Below are 16357 nucleotides of genomic sequence, written 5' to 3' on the forward strand. Positions count from 1 at the left end.
GAGCCGAGAGCCCCGGCGAGCGAAGGAAGGGGCCGGGCGGGCGCAGCACCGCCCCCGCCGCACGCCGGGCCGGAGCCGGGGCCGGGCCGTGGCGGCCGCCGCCTCCCCGGGGCCGGCCGCAGGGCGGGGAGCGAAGGTAACCGGGCCGGGCCTGGGCAGCGGGCGGGGTGCGGCGCACTATGCTCGGCGGGGGCTGGCGGGTCCTCGGCACCGCCCTGGCGGCGCTGGGAGCTGGGGCCCTGCTCCGAGCCGGTACGTGGGGCGGGCGGCGCGGCTCGCCCGGCGCCGGGGATGCAGCTGGGAGGAGCCGCCGGGCCGCGTCCCTGGGCAGCGGGGCTGGAGCGGGGCCGGGGGCTGCGCAGGGACCTCCTTGTAGCCAGTACCGGGGCGGGGGACGTGCGGTGTCCCCCGCGCAGCTGGGCCCGGGGAGGGGACGAGCTGTGTCCCCGCACAGCCGGTGCGCAGGGAGCAGCCGGCCCGGGGCTGCTGGGGGGTTGGCAGCGGGTGCTCCCCCAGCCAGCTCAGGAGGTTGATGGCGGATTTTTCGCTTCTCGTTTCCCGGCTCAGGGGTGTGCCGAGGTTTTTGAGCTGACTCACAGCCCCAAGTAGGTCAGTGTCTGCCGAGCTGGATCCTGGCTCTGACGGTGACTTTTTGGATCGATAACCTATCTAGGAAGCTCCTGTGGAGTTTTTGGGCTGCCAAAGTGCTGGTTGTTGCTCTGGGAGGAGGGCTTGGGGGATGGGGACTGGCATTTAAACTGGATTTGATGGATGGCAGACTAGAGTGGCAACATAAAAAAAAACCCCAAACCAACTAAAACTGTCAAAACTCTCTGTTTAGATTTAGGGCCTAAACTCTGAAAGCATCTCCTTGAACTAGAGTTTGGGCTTTAGCCTCACTGGTGTCTCTGGGAAGTGTTGCCAGAGGCCCTTTGCATCACTCTGATTTTAAGACCTGGCCTTAACGAGTGAGAATCCACTGGAGTTAACTGCCAGACTTGGAAGCCCTGATGCTGTCTTGGCAACAAGTGTGTCAAACCGAGTAACCAGCAGCTCCTGAGTTCCCCAGGTTGTAGGGTGGGTGCTGCGCCTTCCACGCAGGCTCTGCTCCACCCATGGGTGCCCTGCCCGCCCCGCTGGACCCGGCTTTGCTGTCCGGCTGGACCTGGATTTGCCACCAGCAGCCTGTGCCAGGTGGGCAAGTCAAGCCGGAGTTGGAGTTGCCTGAGGTTTCTGGAACCAACTCGTTTGGTATCATGCGCAGCCACAAACTCGCTGGGTATCCAGAAAACATCTGTGTGCAGAGTGTGTACAAAGTGAATGTAGTGTTTCTTCTTATGAGGCAATGCAGGGACGTTCATCTGAGTGTTTATGTGCAGTCATTTTTGAGTGACAGCCATGTTTGACATAGAAATTTTCCACTCTTTTCTATAATAAAAAAGTGAAACAAAATGCTATGAAGCAAATGAACGAAGCACCCCTCTTCTGAGGGAACCTGCTGTTAAACTGCCTGCTCGGCTTTGGTCTCCAGCCTGTGTATATTTATGTGATAACATTAACACTTCCCATCTGCAACCCCTTTCCTCTTGGCAACCCGAGCTGTACTAACAAACCGTTTCAGAAATGCAAGGTGTGTGATTCAAAGGCGGCTGCTGTTCTGCTCTCCCCAGTCCTCTCTGCTTCAGGCATGAAGTTGGGAGGGATGCGGTACAAAACCGAGCAAAAATGAAGTCATTGAGCATTAATTTTGGAGCAGACCTGCGTGTGTTACAGCGATGCTGAGCCAAGCTGTGTCAGTACTGGGCCAGGGCAGGGGTTACGTGTTTCTTGGGGAGTTTTCTTGAGCAGAATGGGGCCAAGAATGCCCTTCTCGTGAGAGCACTTCTGGTCTGCTCGCTGAGCGGGCTGGGAAGGTGCAGTGTAGCTGCAGATGGGAATTCAGAATGCGTTTCATACTTTGTGGATGTTTTCTCATTCCTTTGTTTAAATTACATTTTAGAAAACATTTCCTTATGTGGTGTAGCTTGTTTGTTTGTTTTGCAAGAATTGTGAATTGAACCTGCAAAGAGACTTGGGGATCATGGCCAAGGTTCGATTCGGTTCGTAGGAAGAAAGCTTTTTAAGTATGTGAATAATTCCTTTGCCTTGAAGTTAAGGTTGTATTTTCTTTTGTTTGTGTTTTTTGTTTTATTTTGTTTCCAGTTAGTGTCTGCTATGCAAACAAGCATGCAGTGTATAAAGCTCTTGTGACTGATCACATCCGAAAACACTTTGTGTTAGGGAGTGGTTAAAGAGCAATTGATTTTTTTTTTCTTTTTTTTCTTTTTTTTTCACATCAAGGAATAATAAGGGGTTGTTTTGTTTTGTTTTGTTTTTGGAAGGACTCTTCTGCTCCAGAGCAACACTAAACAGGTACAGACGCTTTTCTCAGTACTATGTGCCTTCACCACCAAATACCCAGTGCATGCCTACCCTTGGGGTTTTCCTTGCAGCACTGTGGTTAATGTTAATGCCATCTCCCCTCTTTACCTCCCTTCTCTCACAAGCGAGATGATTGAGTTAGAAGGAAAGAAAGTTCTGGTAAGGACAGTTGTGCCAGAGGGGCCTTCCAGCTGCCCTGGGGCTGGGTTTGCAGCCCCATCAGAACCTGGATCTCAGTTTTGCAGCCGTGTTGGGCTCTGGAGCTGCAGGGATCTCTCCGTGTTGGCTGCAGCCCAGCCTGTGGAGCCTCTTCTCCCTAAAGCCGGGTCTTATCAGGGGCAGGCAGGACTGGCTTGTTTTGGGAGAGTGGCGCAGGTTGATTAGGCTCATGGTGACCCCTCCCTTTGGCACTGATGAAGTGACCAAGCACCTGAGCGAAAGTCGGTCCAAAATGAACCCGCGGCTGAGCCAGCGCGGTTCAGAGCAGCACAGTCACCTTCAGTGGTGTATGAGGACCTTGGGTGTCAGGACAACTGATTTTTGTAGAGACTGACAATTTTCCCTGCCTGTGTGTGGACCCAGGCCTGAATTGCAGGGTCCCAGCAATGGAAGACCTTGTCCTCTTTGTTTCCCTTCCTTTTTATTGATTTTTTTTATAGTAGAGCCTCTTAGAGCTTGGTTGTTTCTTTAAGAATTGTGTATCTGTGGGTTGAACAATGGAGCCCAGGTTATTTGCAGCTGGAATTAGTTTTGCTTCTTGGAGCTGATTAAACATTTAACCCAAAGCAAACAGGGCAGCGCTGTTGTTGAGTCACGGCGGCCCATGTGTGGGAGCCCTGCCCGTGGTGCATGCACAGTGCTGAGAGCCCGGCTTCGCTCTGTGCCCCGGGCAGGACTCAATTTCCCCAAGTAACACACCACATATTTCTGTTGTAGCAATGCCTATATTTCTGTATTTCTCCATTTTTTTTTCTTTCACCCTTTTTTTTTTGTCTTTTAGCCATAACATGGCCTTTTGTGCTTTTTGTTTGTTTGTTTTTTGCGAAAGTCACTGTCGCAGGCTGACCTTTGTCCAGCTCTTCCCTCTCCCTTCTGCTTTCCTGCCCCTTGACACCTCTCCAGTCAAGGTACAGTGCTTTCCCTGCATGAGCAAAGTGTCCCATCCCCCTTCGGGCACGAAGAGCCTCCCACGCTTGGGGCACAATGTGACACGGCCGGGCACTGCGGCTTTGTCCCATGGTGGTGTCTCCTTGTCCTCTGAAGGAGGCAGTTTGGGCTGTCCATACCTTTCCTTCTCTGGGGCCACGGGCTGGGGGCCCTGCTGCTGTGTCCCACTTGTTCCCCTCCCTGCACTAACCTGAGGTCTGGCTGTTTCGGGGTCCCCAGGTCCAGCACAGCTGCGAAGTGTCTTCCTGCACACAGAGCACGAGCAGAGGAAGTCGAAGACGGTCACACAAGCCAACATGAAGGTGGAATTGCTCCCGGCTCTCACAGACAACTACATGTACCTCCTCATTGATGAGGAAACGAAGGAGGCTGCCATAGTCGATCCTGTGCAGCCCCAGAAGGTAATGCCATCTGCTGCCCCTGTGCCCATCACTGCAGGCCTGGGAGATCCTTCCAGGTTGCCACATCCATGAGAAAATGAGTCACATGATGACTTGGGCCTGGGGAAAAGGCAGGAAATTCTGGCCATGCAAAGGTATGGACTGGGCTTCTCATTTCGTGAGTTGTAACACTCTTGCTGTGCCCTGTGCTTGCAGGTTTTGGATGCAGTCAAAAAGCACGGCGTGAAGCTGACCACCGTCCTGACCACGCACCATCACTGGTAACTATCTGCTGCAGTGAGATCCCGCTTCCCTCCGCGTGAACACAAACAGTCAAGAATTGGTGCTTTTCTGAATCAAGTTGGTCTTCTTTAATCAGGAGCTTAAGCATGAGGAGAAGGATCAGAGCTTAGGAATTTTTCTTAGGCTTCCTCTGACCACATGCATTGTCTAGACTACAAGCTCTGTGTGTCAGTGCCTTTAACATTTAACAAGCTGACTTCTTCCAGGTGGCCAGTGAAGTAATGTGTGTGGAGGGTGGGAGGGAGCAGACCCACTCTGAGCTGCCAGGACATGTCTGTAAGGTGTGCTCCTCACAGTCAGCAGTTGTGGGAGGATTACCTGGATTGCAGATTAACTCTGCAGGCATGTAGAGATGAATGTTTTGCTTTAGCAGTTTTGCAGAGCTGAACCTGAGTAACCTCTCCTGTGGGTCACAGTGGAGCCACCTCTGTGGCTGGAGAGCCATCCCTTGTCTGGCACCGCAGACAAATGCCAAGATGTTTCGACATCTGTGTGCCTGTTCCACAGTGTCTGTGGGACACCAAATTACATATATCCCAGTTATTCCAGTCTGTCACTGCTCTAGTTACTGATGAGCTGAATGGGAGCCACTAAGGCTGGTGTTTCTCAACTAGGTATGGACTTGTGAGGGGTTGTTCCCCCTTCTCACTGCCCTAATTACTGGAGAAATTGTCTCCACTCGTGTTGATGTGGTATATCCTATGATATGAGGACAGCGTTACATATACTGGGAGAAGAGTTGATCAGAAATGATCACGTGGAGGTTACCATTGCAATGTGAGATATGAGAAATTTGTCTTCATCCCTGTCCAAATCCGTTTTTCTGACCTTCCAGGGACCATGCTGGAGGAAATGAGAAGCTGGTAAAAATGGCAACGGGGTTGCGTGTGTATGGGGGAGACAGCAGAGTCGGAGCCCTGACACAGAAAGTGTCTCACCTGACCTCGCTCAAGGTAAAGGGCTCAGCTGGGGGATCTCCAGTTTGTGTCGCAGCTTTAGTGCTGGACCTGTGTGGTGCCGCTGGAGTTAATATTGTGGTCGCAGCTCTTTTACTTTTCAACATCTCTTGGATGTACTGGATAGTTTAAGTCCAGGTTTGGCCGTTTTTCAGCCCTGTGAACCACAACCCCTCTGTCCTGTTTCAGTTCCTGATCCTTCACTGGTGGTTCAGACACCTGCATTGCCTGGGGCGTATTGGATGTCCCTGTGCTCCCTGACAGGGACCTTAACTGGGGTGGTCAGAACACAGCGGGGAAAGGACAGGGCTTGTGCTCTGTCTAGAGCCTGATTAGCACTAAACAAATGCAAATGGTTCTCTCTAAATGAAAGCTGGATTACCGGTGGAAAGAAAGTGGGCCAGCAGTGCTAGCTGCCTGCATCGCTTTTCCAGAGCTAAACCAGCAGAGCTAAAGCACCAAACCTTGTTGGAACTTCACTGTTTGTGTACAGACGAGCTGGCAGATGACATAAACTGCTGTGAAATGTGCAGACTGGCATGAATATCACTGCTAGTCTTGTGATTCGGGGTGGGCAGCAGCAAAGAAGGGAGTTCAGAAATACATGGGAAGGTGTGCGAATTAGGGCTGTGAGAGAAACATCCTCTTGGCCTCATGAATGTGTTTAATCCTTCCCAATTCGTGTTATCCACTTCTTCCCTTCAGCTTCGTTTTTGTTTGGAGTTTTTTACACTTGATTAACTTTGTTAGGATTTTGTTTTGCTCTGGATCTGGTTGCTCTTGCTGCCAACCAGACGCTGAGTCACTCTGCATGTAAATGAAAGAATCTGGCAGTTCTCTTTGTGACAACACCTGCTAGGAGGAAACAGCTCCCTTCCAAGGCCCTGCTGTAAAACTCTCTTGCTGGACTCTCCCAGGAGAAGAGCTGATGTATACTGGCCAGCTATGTGAGAATTTGCCTGTCAGATCACTAGACCATTGTAATAGTTGCAATTCTTTTCTAACCATACGAATGGTAGCTTAAGCTCTAGTCTTCTGCCTTCTTCTCAGGTGGGATCTCTTAACGTGAAATGCCTCAGTACGCCGTGTCACACTTCTGGACACATCTGTTATTATGTGACTAAGCCAAACAGCTCTGAGCCACCTGCTGTTTTTACAGGTGAGGAGTTGGGCGGTTACGTTGCCGGCAGTGTGCATTGCAAAGAAATAAGCTGTCCTCTGCCTGTGTACTCCTGACTCTGGGTGTGCGTTCGTCCCTCCCTGCCTGTGCAGCTGGTCACTGTTCACTTCTTGCCCCTGTACCCAGTGGTAGTTGTATATGAAACTGGTGAAACCCCTCTGGGTTTGTAAACCATTGCTGGGCACCCTGAAAGCAACACCAAGAGCGAGCCCTGAATGAGTCCTACACCCAGCATTTTCTTCCTTGGAACGAGAGCTGTTTGTTTATTGCCTCAGGCCAAGCTGTGGCTGATTCCAAAACCTGTTGCCTTTCCATACATCTGTACTCATGTCTGTAACAAAACTGAGGGAAGAGAAAATAGGGGAGTAAGAGAGGGCTGGTGCTCCATCTCTGGTAGCCAGGTTCTGCATTCTGTTTTGAAGATCAGGCCTCCCTGGGACTGTGCCTGGTGTCCCCAGACTGCCATGTCATCCCTCTCCTGACAGGTATTCCCCAGAGCTTGCACCAGCTGCTGCGTCGAAGAAGTAATGGCTTAAATAAGATTTTAGAGAGCAGTGGGGAGAAAAATGCAGAGGTGATTTGGCTGTGTTCAACTTAACAGCAAAGAGAACAAATGTTCCTTGTCCCCTCTAGAAGGGACAGGAGGGGACAGCGCTAGCATGGTTTGCCTGGCTAGGCTGTGGCGTTTCCCACCTGAGAAGTTGTGTTTGTCCCGTGGGTTTGTGTAGCGCTGAGCCCATGGGGCAGCAGTGTGGCCTGGCTGTCCCTGTGCCTCCCGCCGAGCTGCAGTGGGGACAGCAGTGACAGGACTGAGCCCTTGGGGACCCTGTGCTGATGCTTTGCTGCGAGGAGCCTTGTCTGGTCCTGATGCCCTGTCACCCCTCTCCTGCAGGTGACACACTGTTTGTGGCTGGTTGTGGGAAGTTCTTCGAGGGAACCCCGGAAGAAATGTACAGAGCGCTGATTGAGATTTTGGGCAGCTTGGAGCCCGAAACGGTATGAAACTCTCCTTCCATGCTAGTAAGTTGACTGGCCAGAAACTACTACAGACATCAAATAAACTGTTTTCCTAGTAGTATTGCTGTTCAAAGGGAGAATTTCTCATGTGTGAATGCTTACATCAGAAGTTGCCTTTCATGCTGGAGTTGTCTGGGAAGGCAACAATACATTTGTGTTTTGTGCGGAAAGACATGGGGCTGGTTGTTAAAACCAAGGCTAGTGAGCTGGGGCACCTGAGCTTTTCCGTCAGGCTTGTCATTAAAACGGCAGATAGCACGGGCTGGTGACTGCTGGCACTTTGCCTGGGCATGTCTGCAGTGCGGGGTGTCGTGTGTCCTGGAGGGCTGGTTCTTGTTCCTGCTGTGCTGTAACGTTGATGATGGTACCTGGTACTCCCTGATAGTTCTCGACCTCTGGACCCCCAGAGTTACCCGTATCACTCTCCCTGTCTCTTCCTAGAGAGTTTACTGTGGTCACGAATACACCATCAACAATCTCAAGTTTGCTCGACACGTTGAACCCAATAACATCTCCATCCAGGAGAAGCTGGCTTGGGCCAAGGTAAGCTGGCTCCTCTGTCCCCTAGACTCGCTGGATGCTCTCACAGAGGCAGAGCCTCTCCAAGGAGGCAGAGGAGAGAGGACAACCTTGTGGGGAAGGGAGTTAAGAGGCAGGAGCCACAGTATGTGTCCAGAGCAGCAATGCATTGGGAAACAGGGTTTGTGATCCTCCCTGGAAACTCCTTGGTACAATTACAGGCTGGTCTCTGTGTCTGGGAGGCTCAGCTCTGTCCCAGGTCTCTCCCTGTGCACCTCAGTGCTTGTCTGTCTGTCTGTGCATGTGGCCTGGCCTGAGGAGCAGCTCGGGCAGTTTGGTGCAGCACTAACCCTGCATGGTTAATGCACAGGACATTTCTTGTTCACCATAACATTCCTCATTAAGCAGAAATCTCTCCGTGGTTACAGGCGAAGTATGACAGTGGTGAGCCAACCATACCTTCCACCATCGCAGAAGAGTTTACCTACAACCCCTTCATGCGTGTGAGGTACGGAGCAGGTGCGGGTGTGGGAATGGTCCTTCCGTGCCTTGTGTTTGGAGGGGGATGTGGGAAGAGATCTGCAAAAAGAGCCGTAAGCAGGAATTACTCTCCTGCCTCACAGATACCTGTTGTGATGCCTTCGAGACCCTCCTTAAAACATCTGCCTTCTAAGAACAAGTATGATAAAATGTAGTTGCTGTGCTGGCAGAAACTCGCTGCAATGAATCTGGAAGGGTTGTGTGGAGCGTCCCTGATTAAGGAGGCAGAACAAGCTTCGTTGTGTATTGTGTTCCTTCATTGTGCAGAGTTTGGCAGATGGGCATAGCAAAAGATCCTGTTCAAGGCATGAGTGTTCACAATTTCCTCTTGCCAATGAGTGTTTAAACCAAGGGAGCTGATAAGCCTGTGCCAAATCCCCGAGTCTTTGATCTCGAGTGCAGCATTCCCCCTTGATGCAGGCGAAACGTGATAGTAGTGACTTCATACGTGAGATTTTATCGTGCGGTCTTTGAATTTGCTGTCCCTGCTGTTCCCTCCTGGCAGGGAGAAGACAGTTCAGCAGCACGCCGGGGAGACCGACCCCATCCGAACCATGGGGGCCATCAGGAAAGAGAAGGACAACTTCCGAGTCCCCAAGGACTGAGCCCTCTGCCTGGATCACTTTAATGTCAGTTTAAGTGTAATTTAGACTATTCAGATGTTTTAGGAGTTGAACTTTCTGTTGTGGTTGAGACAGTTCATACTTAGGTTTTTATTTTGTTTTAATTAAGGAAAAAAAAAAGCACTTTGCCCTTGTTGAGATGTTCTACAGCATATTTATATTATGATGAAGAATATTTATCCTTCTATTGCTGGCTCTCAAACTGTCGCGTGTGTCACATGCAGATCATTGTACAAGTGTTGGTACGTGGCTCAGAGTTGGGTGGGGAAAGGTCAAACGTTGGCGTCAAGGAAAAAGCTCCTGTTGGTTTTGTAGGAGCCTGATGTGAATTGTAGATGGTGGGACCAGGGCCCAAGATGTCTTTATTTAAAACAGAGATAGAATGCAGTAATGATATTGCCAGGTGAAGATTTGAACTTTTCTTCTGCGCTGCTACTTAAGTGCTTCCAAGTCTGTCGCTTCAGAATCTGTTGCTTTTGGCTCCACTAAACCCAGCTCCCAGTACCAGACTTGCTCTCCCACCAGTTCAGGGCTCAGTTTGTGCAGTGCACAGGGTGACATGGCTCTGGGGTGGCACATGGGGACTCTTCAGCTTTTCTCCTCTCTGATGTTCCCCATTGTCGACTGCAGGAACTTTTCCAGGCAGCATGATGCTGGCTCAGAGATTGCACTGTTGCTTATACCCTTTCACTCTTAAGCCTGTTTGCATATACCTGCTGACTGCTCTTCAGCGTGATCTGTGTGTTACACAGAAAGGATTTGTCTGCTGCTTCAAAATCCTGGGAAAAAGACACTTACCTAGTGACCAAACAGCTGAGCAGCGATGACACCTCCAGTAGACCCTGCCCATAGCCAGAGCAGCTGCTTTGTACCTTGCTGTGAGTAAGGTGGCAAATGAGCATTTATTGACTGGGTGCCGTTCTCCAGCGAGAGAACAGCTGTGCTGGGTCTGGGAGACTTTCTTGGTTGGTCCATGGGGTTTAAAATCCATCTCTGTTGTTTGGGCAGTGCTGTATGACCTGCTCTGCAGCCAGCTTGAAAACTACAGGGTGGGACCTTCACCTCGGCTGTCTCTGAGGGGGAATAATGTGTCAAAGTGGATGGACTTTGGGGGAAAATAAATCCAGGTTTGCAATGAGTGGATCACCCCCCTCCTGCACTTCCCATCCTCCAGCTCCATGTCTTGGAACAAGAAATGTGAGCGAAGGGTGGCAGGACCAGCCATGCGGGCTTGGCGTCTGCGTCTTTAATGCATCTTCCTCCTAATTATATTTTCATCCTTATTTCTTGGTCTGGGCTGGATACTGCAGATCTGCTCAAATAGGAGAAGTTTTGAAACAAAACGTTTCACAGCCAAAGCGAACAAAAGATTTGCAGGATTTTAGTTGCAGTTTCTTCCCTGGTGCCTGTTGGTGAGTGATGCCCCGATGGGGTCGCCCCTGCTGCAGTGTCACCGGTGTGATGTTTGTCTGCTGCGCTCGCCCACATGCTGAACGGCAGTGCCTGAGCGGGATTTGCTATGGCACCATTTATTTGCTTTCAAAAAGTAAATTTTATGTAGTTCAGGAAAAAAAAAAAAAAAAGTGGTACCTAAAACTTTACTGGCTGCTTATCTTGAACGCTGTGCTGCTACGGAGCGTGACTGTACAGATGGCTGTTTGACAAATGAGCAAATAAATAACAGCTGTAAACCGAGCATTGGTGGGGCAGTCCGGGAGAAAGGGGTTTCTTTAACTTGTGGTTTTTATGTATATATTTTGTTGTACTAGCAATTGAAGTCAACCAACTGGAAGCATCTTCCTACCCAGTCCTGGGGGGAGCGGGTGACATTTTGGGAACCTCTGAAGCTTTAGTCAAGGTCCTGTCATTTATATTTTTCCATTTTGAAGAAGAATAGAGGATGTTCATAGCTTCTCTTGGCTCGGGCTGCTCCCTCCTTCACCAGTGGCATTTTGGGACCGCAGTCAGCCCTGAGCTGGGACTCGTGCTGAGCCGGGAGAGGCACCAGGGGTTCTACCCTTGTGCTTTTTGGGCTTGGGTGGTTCGGAGCTGGCCCTGCAGCTCTGGCTGGGTCATGCACAAGCCCTTCCTGGGGCCCTTCCTGTGTCCTGGACTTGCCTGTACCATCTTATGTCACTGGTGTTCCCAACGCTGGGTGGGGGCCGGCACCCCTCAACCCTCCCAGAGACTGAAGAACCATGTCCCCCAGCACCCCAGCCAAGGATGGGAGAGCCGTGTCCCCCTCATTTTAGCTGATTGTTGGTGGGAGAAGTGGCTGGTTTTACACCCCAGGCTGCGACTTGCTGCTCTGGTAGGCAGCAGTGGGGGGCCAGCCTGCAGTTTTGGGGTCCGGGAGGGGGGTAACCCGATGACCCCCAACCTCTCTCCGTGCCGGGCTCCCCTGCACGCCTGGGTGCTGGTGGGACCCGCGGTGGCAGGATGCGCCGTGGGGAAATGTGGAGGTCCACGGTGGGATACCGGGGAGTGTTCCGTGCTGTGCCCCGGCCCGGGGCTGGGGGGGAGCGGCCCCACGCAGCGCGGCGGGGCCGGGCGGGGTCAGCCCGCCCCACGCAGCGTGACCCGCCCCGCGGGGAGGGACTGCGCCGGGGCCCGCCCGGGGCCGCCCGCAGGTACCGAGCGTTTCACGCGTGGGCTCCGGAGCTTGGTAGCGGGGGGACCGCACCCCCCGTGCGGCCGGGGCCGCCCCCCGCCTTTTGCTACGTGGGGCCGGGGCCACCGCCGTCTTTTGGTGCGTGGGAGTGGGGCCCCCCCGTGTCCCGCGGCCGGGGACGGACCATGAAGGTGAAGGTGATTTCTGTCCTGGAGGACAACTACATGTACCTGGTCATCGAGGAGAACACCCGGGACGCCATCGCGGTGGATGCTGCTGTCCCCAAAAGGGTGAGAACTCCCCCCGCAGGGACCACAGCCTTGCCGTGGACCCACTCGGGGGTCGTACCCACGGTGGTGGCCCCACACGGGGTTAGTGTGCGGGGTGTTTGGGGGCAGTGGGTGTATCTGTGTTGAGAAGCATCCCATGGGGCGTGGACCCCTGGTAAGGCCGCCTGGGTGAGGGTTAGACCCGGTCCCACCCCCCGGGCTGTGGGAACATTTCCATGTCCCCTTAACTGTCACCTCCCGACTGTCCCCGTATCTGAGCCGGGCACATTGCAGACCCCAAAGCAAGCAAGACTAACCCAAAAAATACAGCTTTGGAGCATCTCCCATGTCACATCCCATTTTCCAGGAGTCAGCCCGTGGCTGTACAGGCGGGGAAGGCAGTGCCGGTGTCACCCTTTGCTGCTGTGACCCCACGGTCCCCCTGCCCAGTGACCCCCTGTGTCACCCTCAGCCGCTGCATGTTGTGCAAATGCTGTCGCAGTTTTTAAGCGTCTGTAGCTGGCTTGGACGTTTCCTTCCTCTCTGAGGAACGTAGTCAGGAGCAGCCAGAGGGTTCATTAGTAGCGGTGAATTTTCAGTTGGCATTAGGAGCTCGTGGCAGCCGAGCGGCGGGGCTGGCAGCGCTGCTGGGCCCCCACCAGGACGGGTGCACAGCCCGTTCCGCACCTCTGCGCTTGTGCTGTGAAACCACCGGCCATAAAATGAGTCCGTGTCCATGAGACCAGCGTGTTCCCATCTGCCTGTTCCGCTCTGCACGACAGGGCTGGCCATGGGAAGCTGAGCCTTCGTCCCACGCTCATCCTCTCTCTGCTCAGTGGGTGTTTTTGACTGTTTGCTCTGCCCTGGTCCGCTGAGAGTGGTGCCGTACGGGACCGACCCTGCGCTGGGACGGGCACAGTGGGTGCCAGCTGTTCACAGCTGTGCTGTGCGGGTGTAGCTGCCATGGTGCCTGTGTCGCCTTTTCTCTGTGCTCACTTCCTTCTGCTCTGGGCCCGTTTCAGTTGCTGGAAATCATCAGGAAGGAGGATGTGGCGCTCAGAGCGATCCTCACCACCCACCACCACTGGTAAGCTCTGCCGGCGTGAGCGTGGCGCTGGGGGTGGCACCAGTGCAGGACCAGGTGGCTCTTCTATTCCCTCCTCTGCCCACACAGGGACCATGCGAGGGGCAATGAGGAGCTGGCGCGGCTCTGCCCCGGGCTGCGCGTGTACGGGGCCGATGCGCGGATTGGGGCCCTGACGCACAAGGTGACCCACAACCAGGAGCTGACGGTGCGTGACCGTGGGAGCACCTGGGGTTGGGCCCCGCACACCGATCTTCCCCCACATGTGGATCTTGCCCCAGCGGGTGGCCGTGGGGTGTGGATCTGGGTAATGGTGCAGTCCCCAGCAGTGCAGATAGAATCATGGAATCATTTTAATTGGAAAAGACCCTCAAGATCATCAAGTCCAACTGTTACCCCACCCCTGGCACTACCCCATGTCCCTGAGAACCTCATCTCCATGTTTGTTCAACCCCTCCAGAGATGGTGACTCCACCACTGCCCTGGGCAGCCTGTTCCAATGCCCGACAGCCCTTTCCAAGAAGAAATTGTTCCCTAGATCCAACCTCAACCTCTCCTGGGGCTGGCATCTGGCCAGGGCTGTGCTCGGGCTCCTCATGCCCTGGGTAGGTTGCAGATGTGACAGTGATTTGGGGTGGGATGGAGGAGAAACCTCATCTCATTCCCAGCCCACCTGGGATTGTGCTGGGGGACCCAACCCTGTCCTGGGGCCCTGTTGCTAAACACATCAGAGCAGACGTGCGATGTGAGACTCAGCTGAACCGCTGTCCCCAGCGTGTCTGTGACCTGAGCAGCCCCGGGCAGGTGATGCCGTGAGGCTTGGGGGGGTGTGGGGGTGTCTGGCTGCCTCTCAGGCTGGGGTGACCCCCGTGGGGTTCTGACTCTCTCCCCGCAGTTCGGGGCCATCCGGGTGCGGTGCCTCTTCACCCCCTGTCACACCTCGGGCCACATGTGCTACTTCATGTGGGAGGACGGTTCCCCGGACGCTCCGGCTCTTTTCTCAGGTACCCCTGCTTGTAACATGCACCCTGTGGGTACCGGGGACACGGGGGGCACTGCCTGTGTCCCCCGCTCACGGGGTGAATCCTGAGAGCGGGTTTGGGGTCCCATCCATGCCCAGACCCCTTTCCCCGCAGGTGACACCCTGTTCGTGGGAGGCTGTGGGAAGTTCTTTGAGGGGACAGCGGAGCAGATGTTCACCAACCTCACTCAGACCCTGGGGACTTTGCCCAAGGAGACGGTGAGTGCCCCATGTCTCAGCCCCAGCCTAGGGAGGGACCCCAAAATCGTGAGGGGTTCAAGGCCGGGGTCCCTCGGGAGGCAACGCCCGCCCCGGGGCTGGGGTTGCGGCGGGACGGGGATGGGTTGGACACCGTGGCACAGGGTGATCCCTGCTGGCCTTGCAGAAGGTGTTCTGTGGCCATGAATGCACTGTCCGGAACCTCAAGTTCGCCTTGAAAGTGGAACCAGAGAATGAAACAGTGAAGAAGAAACTCACATGGGCCAAAGTAAGTGGCTGTGCTCCTGCCGAGTGGGGGTAGGGGAGGTGTTGGGTGCCAGCACGTTTTGGGACGTCTCTGTTTCCTTGACAGCAGCGGGATGATGAGGACTTGCCCACGGTGCCCTCCACGCTGCAGGAGGAATTCCTCTACAACCCCTTCCTGCGGGTCACGTAAGCAGCACTGGGGCTGGGGGGGGCACGAAAGGTCCCGCCATGGGTTGAGCCAGGGGTGGGCAGGTCCTGGCTGTTGGTCCTGCCCCAAACTCTGCTCCCCTTGTCCCTCCAGCGTCACCCGATCTCCCATGGCTTCACTGGCTGGTGGGAAACCCAAAGCCTGTGGGAGGGAGCCCAGACAGGGGCTCCTGCACTGCCCAGCACAGGGTCCCGCAGACAAGCCCCATGTGCCCCAGCAGCCACCCAGTACCGGGATGTGACAACCCCTTGTCCATCCCGGTGTGCACTGGGTCCCCATCCCATCCCCCGCGGTCACAGCAGAGCCGTCTCCTTGCAGGGAGGAGCCTGTGCAGAAATTCACGGGTAAGACGGACCCGGTGGAGGTGCTGAGGACCCTCCGCACCGAGAAGGACAACTTCAAGAAGCCCAAGGAGCGGCCCCATCCCCAGGCTGTGCTCGCCTTCGACTGGGGACTTTTCAGCCCCTTCCTCGAGAAGAAGTGAGCAGCCGTGGCGGGGGCTTCCGAACCGCAGTGTCGCCATCCCCATGGGGGCTCCCGAACTGCAGTGTTGCCATTGCCGTGGGGGCTCCTGAACCACAGCATCCCCATCGCCATGGGGGCTCCCGATCTGCAGCATCCCCAGCATCCCTGTCACGCCAGGGCTGCATCTGTCCGGCTTTGACTCCATCAGACTCAGCAGCTGGGAAGCTTCTGTCTTTAACCTGCTTGTTTTGAGGATAAAAAAACTGGAAAACACTTGGCTGAAACCTACATTAACTTTGCCTCATCTTTAGAAGAAGAGCTGGGGAGCAGCTGGGTCTCTCAAGCCTCTTCAGCCTCCAGTTTGTGCACAACCAGTACTGTATTTTAACTTTTTTCAAGTCTGAGAAATGTGCAAAACTTTGATTTGCAGGTGGTGGGAAGGTGCATTACAAGCCAGTAAAACACAGGGTGTTTCAAAAAGATGGACCCAGTTTCAAAGCAGTGTATTTCATGATTGGGTTTGTCTTTCTGAAACATGCAGTAGTTTTCTCTTTTATTTTTTTTGGGGGGGGGGAAGAACTGGGGCTTGCTGGTGGCTGTGTGACAAGTGGTGACAGTCCCTGGCGGGGTCGGGGTGGGGTCGGTGGCTCCGTATGGGACCGTTGCGGGTCTGCGGTTCCTGCCCTCAACGTGCGGAGTGTGTGTGACCGTCCTGGTGCTGCTGAGTTCACCCCATCTTATGTAGTTGAAATGTGAATGCAGAGGAGTTGGTCCCGTAATCCTTTACCGTTCGTTGTCATTTTAAGTAGCATTGATTGTAAATTTTATAGCTCCTAACACTGGAATCGAGTTGACTTCAGGGTCTTTCACGTGTGGACTGAACTGCATCTGTTACCACTCAATCCTCTTTGTGGCTGTTTCTTCCCTTCCTAGAAACTAGACTAAGGTTCTATTTTTTCCTTTTCTTTTAAGCTAGAATTTACTCTCCCCCACAAGAGGGGAGGAATTAATCCTGTTGCACAAGTTGCTTCAGTGCTATTGCCTCACAGTTTCTCAGTTTCAATGCAGTGGTGCTGTTGGCGGCAGTTACCTGCGTGTTGTCTGGCGGTCTGTCTGTCCTGGGAACAG

The 16357-nt window shown here is 53.8% G+C and overlaps 2 protein-coding genes across 3 annotated transcripts; both read left to right on the plus strand.

Annotated features, from left to right (window-relative positions):
* Positions 1-9: 9 nt before the first annotated feature.
* Positions 10-10801, plus strand: HAGH (hydroxyacylglutathione hydrolase). 2 transcript variants are annotated; one of them, XM_065850505.2, is made up of 9 exons: positions 10-136; positions 3808-3989; positions 4185-4249; positions 5107-5224; positions 6278-6386; positions 7300-7403; positions 7866-7967; positions 8372-8451; positions 8989-10801. In XM_065850505.2, the coding sequence occupies exons 2-9, from the start codon at positions 3885-3887 to the stop codon at positions 9086-9088; spliced, it is 783 nt and encodes a 260-aa protein (XP_065706577.1). In that variant the 5' UTR covers positions 10-136; positions 3808-3884; the 3' UTR covers positions 9089-10801. The 2 variants fall into 2 exon arrangements, with proteins under 2 accessions (XP_065706577.1, XP_065706576.1); XM_065850504.2 differs by lacking the exon at positions 10-136 and adding an exon at positions 143-252.
* Positions 10802-11701: 900 nt separating this feature from the next.
* LOC136108685 (hydroxyacylglutathione hydrolase-like protein) lies at positions 11702-15709 on the plus strand. The gene is made up of 8 exons (XM_065850751.2): positions 11702-12007; positions 13009-13073; positions 13161-13278; positions 13966-14074; positions 14207-14310; positions 14477-14578; positions 14663-14742; positions 15083-15709. The coding sequence occupies exons 1-8, from the start codon at positions 11903-11905 to the stop codon at positions 15246-15248; spliced, it is 849 nt and encodes a 282-aa protein (XP_065706823.2). The 5' UTR covers positions 11702-11902; the 3' UTR covers positions 15249-15709.
* Positions 15710-16357: the final 648 nt, after the last annotated feature.

Source organism: Patagioenas fasciata, chromosome 15 (genome assembly GCF_037038585.1).
Source record: "Patagioenas fasciata isolate bPatFas1 chromosome 15, bPatFas1.hap1, whole genome shotgun sequence".
NCBI classification, from domain to species: domain Eukaryota; kingdom Metazoa; phylum Chordata; class Aves; order Columbiformes; family Columbidae; genus Patagioenas; species Patagioenas fasciata.